Source organism: Osmerus eperlanus, chromosome 16 (genome assembly GCF_963692335.1).
Source record: "Osmerus eperlanus chromosome 16, fOsmEpe2.1, whole genome shotgun sequence".
Lineage (NCBI taxonomy): Eukaryota > Metazoa > Chordata > Actinopteri > Osmeriformes > Osmeridae > Osmerus > Osmerus eperlanus.
The window spans coordinates 2,088,236-2,101,463 of record NC_085033.1 but is presented as its reverse complement, the minus strand read 5'-3'; the positions used below and the strand labels follow the sequence as shown (position 1 = coordinate 2,101,463).

The 13,228-nt window shown below is 44.9% G+C and overlaps 1 protein-coding gene across 1 annotated transcript in view; it reads right to left on the bottom strand.

Annotated features, from left to right (window-relative positions):
- Nucleotides 1-4,956, bottom strand: part of phlpp1 (PH domain and leucine rich repeat protein phosphatase 1) — a 36,937-nt gene extending 31,981 nt beyond the window's left edge. Inside the window, exon 1 of the mRNA XM_062481484.1 lies at nucleotides 3,031-4,956. Coding sequence (XP_062337468.1) covers nucleotides 3,031-4,660 — 1,630 coding nt within the window. The 5' untranslated portion in view covers nucleotides 4,661-4,956. The remainder of the gene's footprint in view (nucleotides 1-3,030) is intronic.
- Nucleotides 4,957-13,228: the final 8,272 nt, after the last annotated feature.

Sequence of the window (13,228 nt, the reverse complement as noted above, 5' to 3'; positions counted from 1 at the left end):
GCAGGGAGGCGGGCAGGATGGTTGTGGGCAGGGTGGTGGTGGGCAGGGAGGTGGTGGGCAGGGAGGTGGTGGGCAGGGAGGTGGTGGGCAGGGAGGTGGTGGGCAGGGAGGCGGGCAGGATGGTTGTGGGCAGGGAGGTGGTGGTGGGCAGGGTGGTGGTGGGTAGGGAGGTGGTGGGCAGGGTGGTGGTGGGCAGGGAGGTGGTGGGCAGGGAGGTGGTGGGCAGGGAGGTGGTGGGCAGGGAGGTGGTGGTGGGCAGGGAGGTGGTGGTGGGCAGGGTGGTGGTGGGCAGGGAGGTGGTGGTGGGCAGGGTGGTGGTGGGCAGGGTGGTGGTGGGCAGGGAGGTGGTGGTGGGCAGGGAGGTGGTGGGCAGGGAGGTGGTGGGCAGGGAGGTGGTGGGCAGGGTGGTGGTGGGCAGGGAGGTGGTGGTGGGCAGGGAGGTGGTGGTGGTGGGCAGGGAGGTGGTGGTGGGCAGGGTGGTGGTGGGCAGGGAGGTGGTGGGCAGGGAGGTGGTGGGCAGGGTGGTGGTGGGCAGGGTGGTGGTGGGCAGGGTGGCACCCCGTACTGTAAACACTGCCATCAGAAACAGGCATCTTCACTCAGGTCAGAAAAGAATGTGTTCCCACTTCTCCCACTTTCAATATAACTCACAACTGTTGTATTGTATTATCATAATCATCTCTGCGATATCAAATCTACTTAAGATCTGTCAAAGATCATCACAGGTTCCGTTTTCTTATGACAACACTGGTGTCGTCTGTGATAAGGCTGGACGAATGTTGATTATTGACCCCATTTTCCTGGTACTTACATCTGATAGGCTACAGGACAGCGATGGAACCTGGGTTTGCTGGGTTTGTTGGCCATCGCGACAGGGGGCAGTTCTGACAGATGTACTCATCAGACTGTCAAAGAGCACAGTGGACCTCTGATCTGCGAGGGCTGGCACGCTCGCAAGTGTGTGAATGCGTGTGAGAGTTTGCGTGCGAGTGTGTGTGTGTGGCAGGCTTGGAGGAGGTCTCTCCTCGCCGGTTCCAGAACGTTGTCACCATGCTTTCGTACTGCCACTAGGTTCTTCAACTTTAACAAAAGGAGATAGTTATGTATTAACAGGCCACACACTAATGGATTATATACTGTACTTCCTGAACAGAGGTCGAACAGATACGCTTGCGCTTGCACACGAGTGCGCCTGCACACGCACACACACAGACTCACACAGACACACACACACACATAAAGGCATCCAGTGTCATAAAGGCGTCCAGTAGAGGCAGCTGTGCTTGCAGCCTGGTCATCTTAGGCTCTAGTCCACACCCTCTGTCTCCACTACAGGAAGGGGCCCGTCCGTCAAAGCCACCTGAACGTGCCTCCCTCTGTAACCCCCCCCCACCCACCCCCCACCCCCTCGTCCTCCTCCGTGTCTTCGTCCTCCCTCCCGGCCACTTCCTCCCTGACAGACGTGCCTGACATTCTGGAGGAGCCAGCGTACATTCCTCACATGCCTTCGTTGGAAAGAGAGTGGAGAGAGAGAGAGGGCGGGAGGGAGGAAGAGAGAGAGCAGAGAAGGAGGGGGACACACACACACACAAGGGAATCTGGTCCGACGTGAGGAGAGGAGAGGTGGTTGTGGCTGGCTGGGCGGGGAGGGCTCAGGTGACCAGAGTTAAGCTGGCTCACATGGGGCAAGGAGGCGTCGGCCTCTGGAGAGCATCAAAGCCCTGCCTTGCTGCTGCCGCCTCAGCTGACTGCCCCACACGCCTGTGGAACGACGTTACACACACACCCAGACGCACAGCGAAGACCGCCACGGACCGCACAAGCCCTGCTCGTGCCGTTTATCATCCAAACCCATCGAAACGAGCTCATTCTAGAACCCGCTCGGCCTCCCTGCGACACAAAAGGACTGAGGGCGCACGTGACCGTGAAGGTGAACGGGGACAATGTCAACATGTAGCCAATTCCCCAGGTTTCACATTGTGTCTTGAACCCCCTGAGCACTGGCTGTTCTTTCTCTGGACACCAGCGCTTGGGACAGAGCCCCGGGAGGGGGGGGGGGGGGGGCGACGTTTCAACACTTCGGCCGCTTTGACTCCCGGAAGAAAAACCCAGCACCTCCACATTTGGTAACCTCTGACCCCTCCTGGGAGAGCCTTGTACACAGACAGAGCCTGACAGTGTTTTACTAATCATCTCCAGTCCCCCAGCAGAGATGGCAGGGAGGGAGGGGTGGCTGGGCGAAAGAAAGAGCTTCCTGAGCTCTCGTCGGGCACGCTAACCCCGGCTTGGCAGCTAGATAGCTGGTGTGACAGTAGCGGCGGACCGTGCCAAAGGGATGGTGCTCTGTGCGGCATCTAAATGACCAGAATACACCAGCTCCACAGAGCCAGGGTTTATAGCCCCCCCCTCCCTGCACCATCCGCCCACACGGGCATTCAGGCTTTTCATTGGGGGACGGTAATGGGGCAGTAGCCGGAACAGGGCCCATGATCTGAGGGCCGTAAGTTGGTGGCTTTGTGGCGATGTCATGCGAGTCCACAGGAGCCGAGCGTGCTGCTATCGTCCCACAAAGACGGGGGGTGGGGGGGGGGTAAAAATAAACTACAACTTCCAAAATCCAAAGGAGGTCCCTTTCTGGCAGGGCACCTCTACTGAGCGCCCCCACCCCCCCAGCATCACACTCACTCACACAACCCTGCCAAACCCCATTCACGTTGTCAGCACACACAGTCAACTGTGGGTTGCAAGCCTCTACATGTCTGGAATTAGGTGAGCTTACATTTCATTCACGCTTACCCGGCCAATACAGGTGCATATTATTACTCTTCTGTCTTGGTTCTGGAGTGCTACTCTCCTATGTGTCAGTCAGAGTTGATGGCTAATGAGTTCAGGAACATTGAAGAAGATTCTAGGTTTAGGTTCACCCTATCCTAGTACACGGAGGCCCGTGTCTGATCATCATAACCACACACACGACTGTGCTGGCAAGCAGGACGTGCTGGACAAAGTTAACAAAACGTGACTTATTACCTGCATAGAAGCGTAGCAGGGAGCCGATTTCCGTGTTCATTCCCTCCTCTTGCACGCGCCACGGATCCTTAAATCCAAGTTTGAAGAGGAAGTCATTTTGGATCTGAAGAGGCCGCTCCTCCTGCCCCAGCCTCCGGACAGCCTCACCGTGGAGCTGGACGTAAAGTTTGGGACCGGAGTCGCACGAGTCGGAACCCTGATCAGGCGTCAAGCCGGGCTCTGCGGCGCCTCTGCGATTGTCAGGGTCTCGGATGTCGGGCGCAGTACCTGCCAAACAAGCTCCGGACAATGAACTTGCACTGCTGCTGGATGGCAAGCTGCCCAGATTGAGAGGCTCGAGTCTGTTACCTGCCCCCTTATCATCTGTCATGCCATGTAAATGCCCGACGTTGCGAAGATTGTAGTTGGCAGAAACTGAGTTGATCCCATTGGGAAGATGTGGTGGGATCGGATCGATGCTTGCATCAAGCTCCAGTTCGTCTGAGGAGCTACCGTATGTGTCAAGGCCCTCCGTGGCGCTGTCAAACGTGGGGCTTAGTATGGAGGCATCAGTGCCCAGGATCATGTCATCGCTGAGGGAGTCCCGGTGTTCACTGAGCCTGGCCCCGGAGCTCAGGTCATCGAACGCACTGCTCTCCACATCCGAACCGGAATTCAAACCATAGCTGTCCAATCCATTCAACCTCTGTTCCGAATCGTCGTCATTCGGCGTATCCATATTCGAATTTGAATTCAGATCCGACAGCGAACACGTTATATTATCCTGCGACTCGGAGTCTGGAGTAAAAAGTTTTGCATCGATATCCTGTTGCTTTTGCCTCTCATTTTCGTTTTCCATGAGCAACAGCCTCAGGCTGTCACTAGCCTGGTCTGATAGGCCGCCTCGGAATTCCGTCGTTCCCAAGGAACTCAGATGGTTGCATTTAATACCACCATCTTCATTCTTGCATTGATTAGCGTTACATGCGTATTTCCCATTACAGTTTCCGTTCTGATCAGTCTTAATGTTATCTTTACAAAAAATGCGCAACACAGAGTATGACTTACTGCAGAGTTTGCTCAGACGGAGCGCCATCTCGCCGGCTGTGGTGTCCATCGTGCAAAGCACCGGCCTGGGATATGAAGGCGTGAGTCTGTCGTGAACATGTATGGATCCTCTGTACAAATCCGCTCGCACCCATTCTCTGTCTGAGGGCTGTAATTGCATGTTCTGTCGATGTCTCAACAAAGTCTTCCTATCCAGACTTAAAGTGTGTAAAGAGGCAGAGGAGAGGGCCGAGTTCATCTTGACGCCGGAGGCGGCGGTGACAGCTGAGGTGGTAGTGGTTGCAGCTGTGGTTGAGAGGTTTCGCTTCAACCTCCTCCGTCTCAACAGGAGCGAGTTGGAGTTGCTGGATAAGCTCCGGCCATTTGTGGATGTTGTCCCAATACTTTTATTCAAACCACTCGACTCCACAGCAGCGGTAGTTTCAGATAGGTTATTCCCATTCTTCACGTTCACACGAGAAGCTGACAAATGTCCACCGCCATCATCCACCAGAGTCCCCTGTGCGACAGGCAGTCCGCAGGATTTCTTGAACTTGGTCGCACTTACATCTGCCAATCCATCCTCTGTCCGCGCACTTTCCATCGTGGCAAATGAAAAGTCCACTAGATCACGGTGCGCACTTGGCTTAACGTCTACCTTCTACATTTAAAAGCTTGCTAAAATAAAAACAATAGCCTACATTAAATGTCCGCCGACTGGGCGGTGTAGGCTACTTCTAGCACTACTCATTCACTTATTTGCCTTCGTGTTCCAGTCGGAAGCTCCACTGTTCCAGAAAACATTTTACCGACGAAATCCGCGGAATAGAGGCTGTGCTCGCATTGAGATCAGTGCAAGGGCGGAGACGTGACTGTACGTCTCATTTACACAGAAATACTATGGTAGAATATGAAATGAACCTACCTCTTACGCAAATATTTGATCATATATATTCATGAGGCGATACAAGATGGGGGCGCTGTCAATAACGCATTGCTTTATGGGAAATGTGTTTTCAATAAAACACGGCACGTTTCCCCCCCCCTATAAATACTGAACTAAAGAACTACATTTCCCAGCCACTAGCGAGGTAGAAAGCAGACAGGAAGAGGCAAGGTTCAGAATTGTGCCGCGCCTCCTTGTGTCGTCACATTTAACCTGTGATGGGTTCAAATAAATAAGATAATACAAATGTTTTTACATTTACATTTAGTCATTTAGCAGACGCTCTTTTCCAGAGTGACTTTCAGTAAGTACAGGGACATTCCCCCAGATGCAAGTAGGGTGAAGTGCCTTGCCCTATGACACAATGTCATTTCTCACGCCCAGGAATCGAACCGGCTACCAAAATGTTGCCTCCTAATTACTCATCAGTTGACACATAATGTATTAGTCTAAATGTTAAACCTAGGGATAGGCAAACGATGCCCTGTGAAGGTTTGGTCAAATGTAGAATCCTGTGATTGGTTATTTTCCAAATCTTGGGGGTGTTGACATTAGGGATACAATATTTGACAATATTTATATTAGAAAGATTTAACAAGAAAAAAGTGATTTTCTAATGCTGTAATGAATTGGAAACATACCCTTCTCGTTCTTTTAAGAAAGTAGGGTCAGATATAAATAATTGTGTAATTCCCCCCCCCCCCAAAAAAAAATTGAAACTCATTACAAAATTATAAATCGATATTATCCTTGTAATTACTTTATTAGTAAGTTCAAGGAAGGGGTTTTGCCGTTATGTTGTTTTTGTAAAGAGGAATTGGAGACAATCCAATAATAAAAGACGAAAATAATTTGGGTCTCAAGTTTCATTCATAATTTTTGTCATTTTTCCTAAGATTATTCAAATAGCCTGAGTGGTCAAATGGTCTCGTTTAACCCTTGTGTTATCTTCGGGTCGTTCTGACCCATCAGTCATTGTGACCCACCGTCGTATTGCGACAACTTTACCGCATACAAAAACCAAGTGAAGCATTTTCTTTTAACCGCTGGGCTGTCTCAGACCCCCCACATTGCGAAGGTTAAACTAAAATTATTTTTATTTGTTTTTGTATTGTGTAAAATTGGGTAAACACAACGATGGTTCGTTATGAACCTTTGGGTCATGTGACCCGAAGGCAGCACGAGGGTTAAAGATGGGATACAGGTTTAAAGGACATTGACAATACAATTTAAATCTTTTTTTTTCTATTTAGGAAGCATCACATATGTAAGTCAAAATATAGCTTATGTCCATTGTACCAAAAGCTAGGCTTTTTTCAATCGACTTTAAAATATTTTATATAGGTACTTCAGGTTCCTCGGGGTGAACATCAACAATGATCTCACCTGGTCTGCTCACACGGACAAGGTGGTAAAAGCGGCCCGGAAACGTATCTTCGGCATGGACTCCTCACTAACTTTTACAGATGCTCTAGAGAGCATTCTGACTGGTTGCATCACAGTGTGGTATGGGCTGCACTGACAGGGACCCCAAGGCCCTACGCAGTGTCCGGTCTGCTGAGTTCATCATCGGCAGGAAGCTCCCAACTCTACAGGACACCTACCACACACGATGCCTCAAGAAAGCTGGCAGGATTCTAAGAGACTGTTACCACCCATCCTTCAGTCTTTTTACCCTGTTGCCTTCTGGAAGGCGATACCGAAGCATTCGGTCTCGCACACGCAGACTGGACAACAGTTTCTTTCCAAGGGCCATCAGGTTTCTGAATGGACATTGATATGGACACTGATACACTTCTCACTAGTCACTATACACACTGTCACTTTCAGCTACTTGTTGCACTATTAGCAATATTGCACTATTGTGCTTCACTTGTCTTAGGTTAGCATAGGTTTATGAGGTTAGTATAGGTTATGATGTGTATTTAGAGGTTTAGTATACTGTATTTAATATTGTATATTATGAGGTTTACTATATTTTAGCTTTTCATAGATGTAATCTATGTTCTGTGTACTTATATGTTATGTTATGCCAGGTTGCTTTGCGTTGTCTTGTCCTAAGAATTTCAGTGCCCAGTCTGACCCTGTGTTGTTCTGTGCATCTGACAATAAAAGACTTGAACTTGAATTTTATGATTCGTTCTATACTTAACAATTGCAAACAATTTCAAAGCTGTTAAGACATCTCTATTGTTGAAAAAGGTAGGTCTACTTGATGTAGGCTAATAGGAAAAAGCTTGGTGGTTTCTTCCGCAGGATCGGCGCTTTGAAAATGGAGGGCAGTGGCATCTGGTGGTTATCTAAAATTATTGCAACCATTTAAACTGCCTGAATTAGATTTATTTTACTGGTAGTCTCCGACGGTAGCCTACTACATCCGAATTTTATAAATAAAAAAGAATATATGTATAACATTAAGGCTACGTGCGTTTATTTTGATCCGAGCAATTACTATTACCAGCAAAGTAACGCTGCCCGCTGAAAGTTAATCTAGATAGAGCGTCAAATAAATCGGTTTGCATTTTAGCCTACGTAAAGTGGGTCTCATTGCTGGAGCCAGTGTTTAACGCTACATTTTGTGACCATTGTATTCTGTGCAGTCGCGGAGCCAGAGGCCGGGGTGGCACTGGACCCCCCTGATATCGGACTGGCCACCCCAGGTGCCACCCCAAAAGGCAATTGGATGCTGATTGACATTTAATTTATCTGGATAAAAGAAGCGTTTCTTTAGACATATGACAGCGCAATTTTTCAATCGAGGATATTTCCACAGTTCACCAATCAGTCACAAATCACTACTACTACGTCTGATACAGCGCCAGCGACGGAAGACAAGAGCATCATATTAATTATCGTTTTAAGGTTTAGCATTGGGTTTGAGGCTTCCTGAACAAAATGTTAGGAAAGTTGAGTTGCTGGGCCGCAGAGCCATAGAAAAAGATTCATATTGGCAATTTGGTTCCATAACAGATTCCGATAAGAGAAATGTCTCTGTTTTTGTTTAGACCGTAACACTACTTAGTAGCTAACAGCGCAGTTCCTACTGTGGTGTAGTTGATTCAATTTCATTTTCATTTATATAGCACACTTTTAAAACAACAACAACAGTATAATTTAGCTATTTAAGGAACAATCGTCCAGGCATAAGATGAAGTTCCCGAATTTACGTTTATTAACCACACGGTACACAGGCTACTAGTAAGGCAAACAGCTGTTTGGCCCTAGCCCACGATAAATAAAATAAAGGTAGCCCACAAAACAATAGTGACAGTCTCTTGTGAAACCCAGACGTAACAGAAAGAACAGACGCTAAACCTGGTCTAAACTTCGAATGCGCCATCCCCCCTCAATGCACCAACCACCAAGATGCCCGGCATTCGAACATTCCGGGCATTCCCGTGATTGGCAGACAGCAGGTTGATTGGCATGTCGGACCCCGCGAACACTACTGGTAAACAACCAACTAACAGCCTAACATATAACACACGTCTTTCTGTGTGGGTCGCTACACTATTTTTGTACTTTAACTGGTAAGATTCCTTGATGAGATGCCTTATCAATCTATTAACGTTACAAAAGATTAACACTGCAGGCAGATAGCTACCCTGTTTGCTATTGTATAATGCCTGTTTGAAATACGTATTTCAGAGTAGGGGTAGCCATGATTTAGTAACTTAAAGGCTGGTATTTTGATTGAAGATAATAATGGGGATATGTTTAAGATTGAGATTGGACTCAAATGTGGGTAATTGGATGTTTTTTTTACTTCACCTTTTCACTTCAAACATTAAAAGAAAGGGTGAGATAGCAGACTTCTTCAAAAAGCTGAGCAAACAGGATCAGGTGGAAATAGACCCCAGTCCTTGCACCACCCCAAGACCTCAGAGCAGCTCCCTCCCCGAGGCTACAGGCACAAGGTCAGAGCATAGGCAGTCAGTCACATGCCAAGTTCAGCTTGTGTTTGTAGGCCACACATGTAAGCCTACGTAAAAGTTTTTTTCAGATTAAGCCTCACTTTAAAATGTTGGTTGTTGATTCATGAGTGTTCTTGTGTTGATGGCTGTGGCATTTTTTTGTGTGAGTATACACTAATAGTTATGTTTTAATGTAAAAGAAGGATTCTAACCTCTCACCTGGTTAGACCCAGATTATATTCATGAAAACAAAGTGACGAAAGTCTCTCCAGTTTGTGAGTAGCCTACAGTACAGTGTGTGTAAGAAAGAAATTAGTTGCAATTCAGATGTAGAGACACAGTCTATTCATAGTAAATGTAGAATTTGATTAAAGTAACCCTAGTGGACCATACTAGGCCACACTGAAGAACTCAGGCTTAAGTGAATTTGAATTTCTATTTCTCATCAGCAATCATATTAATAATTGACACTGCTTAGATGCCAGGCTAAGGTTACACACATTTTCAGTCTTGGTCTGTGGACCCCCTGAAGTAGCCCTGGCCACCCCTTGGCCACCCCATATTTAAAAGTCTGGTTCCACCACTGCCCATATTATATTGATAGCCCATCAGAATACGTGACCTCACTGCTTCATGGATGGAAATGCCGGTGTTGTGCCATCAGATGCACGGCTTCCATGAGAGGCACCACCTCGCGGGAGCGCGCGAATCACTCAGAATCAAAAAGGGAAGGATTTCATCTTGATATCGCAACCAAACTAGTCCCCTCAGTGTACAGTAAGAATCATTTGATGCTAGGATATACAGAACAGACAATAGAGGGGGGTGCATTTCATGGCAGGCTTAATGCACCACCTGCTAACTCTGACTAGGAAAGTGTCACATGCCTGAAACATACGTTACTCATACTAGTCCCCTCAGTGTACAGTAAGAATTATTTGATGCTGGGATATGATAATAACTATAAGTTAAAAATACATTTTTTAGGGTAAGTTCAGGTATTTTTGGTTAACATGCCAAATGGTATGACCAAGTAAAACATTAGTTCGAATAAAAATGTGTATTTAATCTAAACATTGTTTGATTTATTCACACCAAGGCCATATGCTGATATATGTATCCATGATAATGCCTGTCAAATTTGATGTGACATTGAAATGTAAAATGGTGTAACCGGTTACACCATTTGACTTCTACTACAAGCCTCAATGTTGGGCCAATCTTTTCAAATATAACTAGTTAAGTTACTGGTTCAAGATGAGATATGAGCTTAGTTACTATTTAGACGTATTTTATGTGTTTATTGTTTGCATTTTTTCAGTGCAAGTTTCGGTAATTACCGTATTTCTTTGAATAAACGCCGCCCTCGAATAAACCACCACCCTCGAATAAACGCTGTACCAAAAACAAACGTTGTGAAATAAACGCTGCACCAAAAAAATCTGAAAACGGTAATTTAATTGGTTAAATGGTCAGTTGGTGTAACCGAGTTATGGCAATTGGTGTAACCAGTGTTTTGTCTAAAAGACTAATATTGTACAAAAAAGTTACTATGGATAATAATGTAATACTTTACTACACTGTAATAATGGGTGTTTAAACCATTTTTACTCAAATGGTCAAAGAATAGGCCTAGACATAAAACACTATGTTTACAGCATATGGTCTTGCTCAGTACAATGAACAAAAACATATAATTTAAATTCTGAAATAAATATAATAAAACATATTCTCATAGGATATTACTAAATAAACTACTAATTTCATGAGAGCAATTGCATGAACTCTAGGAGATGTGAAATATTATATATTTGTCATTTTTTGTGGTTACACCATTTGACAATTTAATGGGCTGTCAGTTCTATCTTTTGTTAAAAATAGTATAAATGTCATATTAAATAATATGAATACAACAGAAACACAAAATATACACTTTAACAACCCTCATGCATGTTTTGTTTGAAAGTTTTAACCATATTTTTGAATTGTTCATCTTACCAACCCCTATCTGACCCTTATACAGAACAGACAACAGAGGGGGGGCATTTCATGGCAGGCTTGTTGTATTCCTTCTTGCCATGAAATGCACCCCCGCCGGGATATACAGTCTGTTCTGTATATCCCAGCATCAAATGATTCTCCCGGTGCAATTAGCCAATCCGGGCCTGAGCGATATCTGGCTACAGACATCTAGAGCTGCATTAATGACACAGGGCAGGTGCTTACCTGATACTCTACAACAGGTCTAAATGGCAGCTTGTGTGAAAGAAAGCAGGACACTGCTTAGGGAACAAGGACAATAACGCAGCTAATTAGATAGTGTTAAAAATGATAAGAGTGGGCATAGGCCTATATAAACACTTAACGAGTAAAATGAATACTCCTATAGGCTAAGGATACCAATTGCTACCTTCTCATGACACGTTTTTTCCATTTCCTACATGTTTTTGACATGTTCTCTGTGTGACTGGGAAAACGTAAATAATATAACTAGGCTATACAAAATTATTAGACGTTAGTTACTAAACATTATGCTGAAGAGACACACATCAGTTCAAATACATAGCCTAACATGATACAATGACCCAGCCACAAATAGGATCTTCCTTTCACTAGCCTACTTTTTATTTTTGCTGTAGCCTAGTAAATGGCATTTATTTGGAAACTGATGAAAGGGGTGTACATTGGTATATGAATGTTATCTGCACGATAGAATCAGTAGGCCGACAACAAAATAATTTCAGTGAATTATTAGCTAGGCTATTTAAAAAGGAACCGCGCCAATGCAATCGGTTCAGAATCTGACGTCCGCGGCCAGTACCATGGAGACTTGGGCCAAATCACGCAGTATTTACATACCCCTAGGTTTCAAGTAAACTCCCGTTTTTTCGACAAATCCCATCTCTAGTGCAACAAGAAATCTAGCCTATTTAGATAAAAATGAGTGGGTTGGTTATAATTTAGGGCAAAAACAAAACAATGCAGTTATTAGAATAATTGCAAAATAGATTCAACGAATTATTTCATTTAGCCTAATCCATCCATAAAGGATGTTAATGACAAACATGTTAATTTTGATCTCAAGTGGGACCAGTAAAATCATAGCATAATAACGACAATATTTCTCTATGTTTAAATCATTGGTGAACGTTTTTTGATGATAAACCCTATTTTAAGGTCTTTTTACAATACACTAGAAACATAAAGACCAAAAACTCAGACATCACCAGTTATCTGCCTGGGCTGTCCTCTGCTGCCTGTGGCAATGAGCGCTTCTGCCTCCAGAGCAGACATCACATTTACGCTGATTTTGAAAATTACTAAACGTTTGTACTCTTAAACCTCCATCTTCTTAAGAGACATTCTGATTCGGAATAGCAGCTACGTTTATAGAAATGCAATTTATGTATTTCTGTTATTTTCAAATTTAGAAAAGTAATCTTTGCTAAGTTTGAAAATTGTCCCCTCCCATTGATTGTCCCCTCCCCTCCCCTCGGAGTAGTTTAACGTAATAAAGTCGTCGGTGAGTGTACAATAGCTGTCATGACTGCATAGGACAGATTGGCGGTAAGTTAGCTGTTTTCGTAGGGAACGCGCACAAAAGCTCAGCCTTAACAATGCCACAAATGTAGAAACTATTCACTGTATTTTAAAGTTGCCGCTTTTTCATTAGGACTGCGTAGCCTATTTATTATTTTAAGTAGGCCTAATTAGCTTTTAACTGTTCCTATCTATTAGATAGACTTTGTGATTTAAGCATGCTTTTGGTAAGAGAATTAACAATTTATATGTTATTGTTCTTTCTGTATTTTTTTCAGTTTTTTTTCTCATTTTTTCTGTATAAAAATGTTAGGCCTACGTTTTAGCAAATCTACCGCCCTATCAAATCTCAGCGTTTGCAGTACAGACCACGGACTAAAACGAAAACATTTCAAGTATTCTAACGTTCTGGGTGATGGTTTTCTCACCAAGGAAATAAGATGAAACGTTAGGCTTATGATGTAGGCGAGTCGCGCCTATTGACCAAAGTCCAACGACTGTCCCCAGCAGATGTTTTTAACATTCCTCAAGATTTTTGTCCATATTGACATAAGAGAATCACGCATATAACAGTTGCGGCAGATTTATCGGATGTGGGCTACATTACATTCACATTTAGTCATTTAGCAGACGCTCTTATCCAGAGCAACTTACAGTAAGTACAGGGACATTCCCCCGAGGCAAGTAGGGTGAAGTGCCTTGCCCAAGGACACAACGTCAGTTGGCATGACCGGGAATCGAACTGGCAACCTTCGGATTACTAGCCCGATTC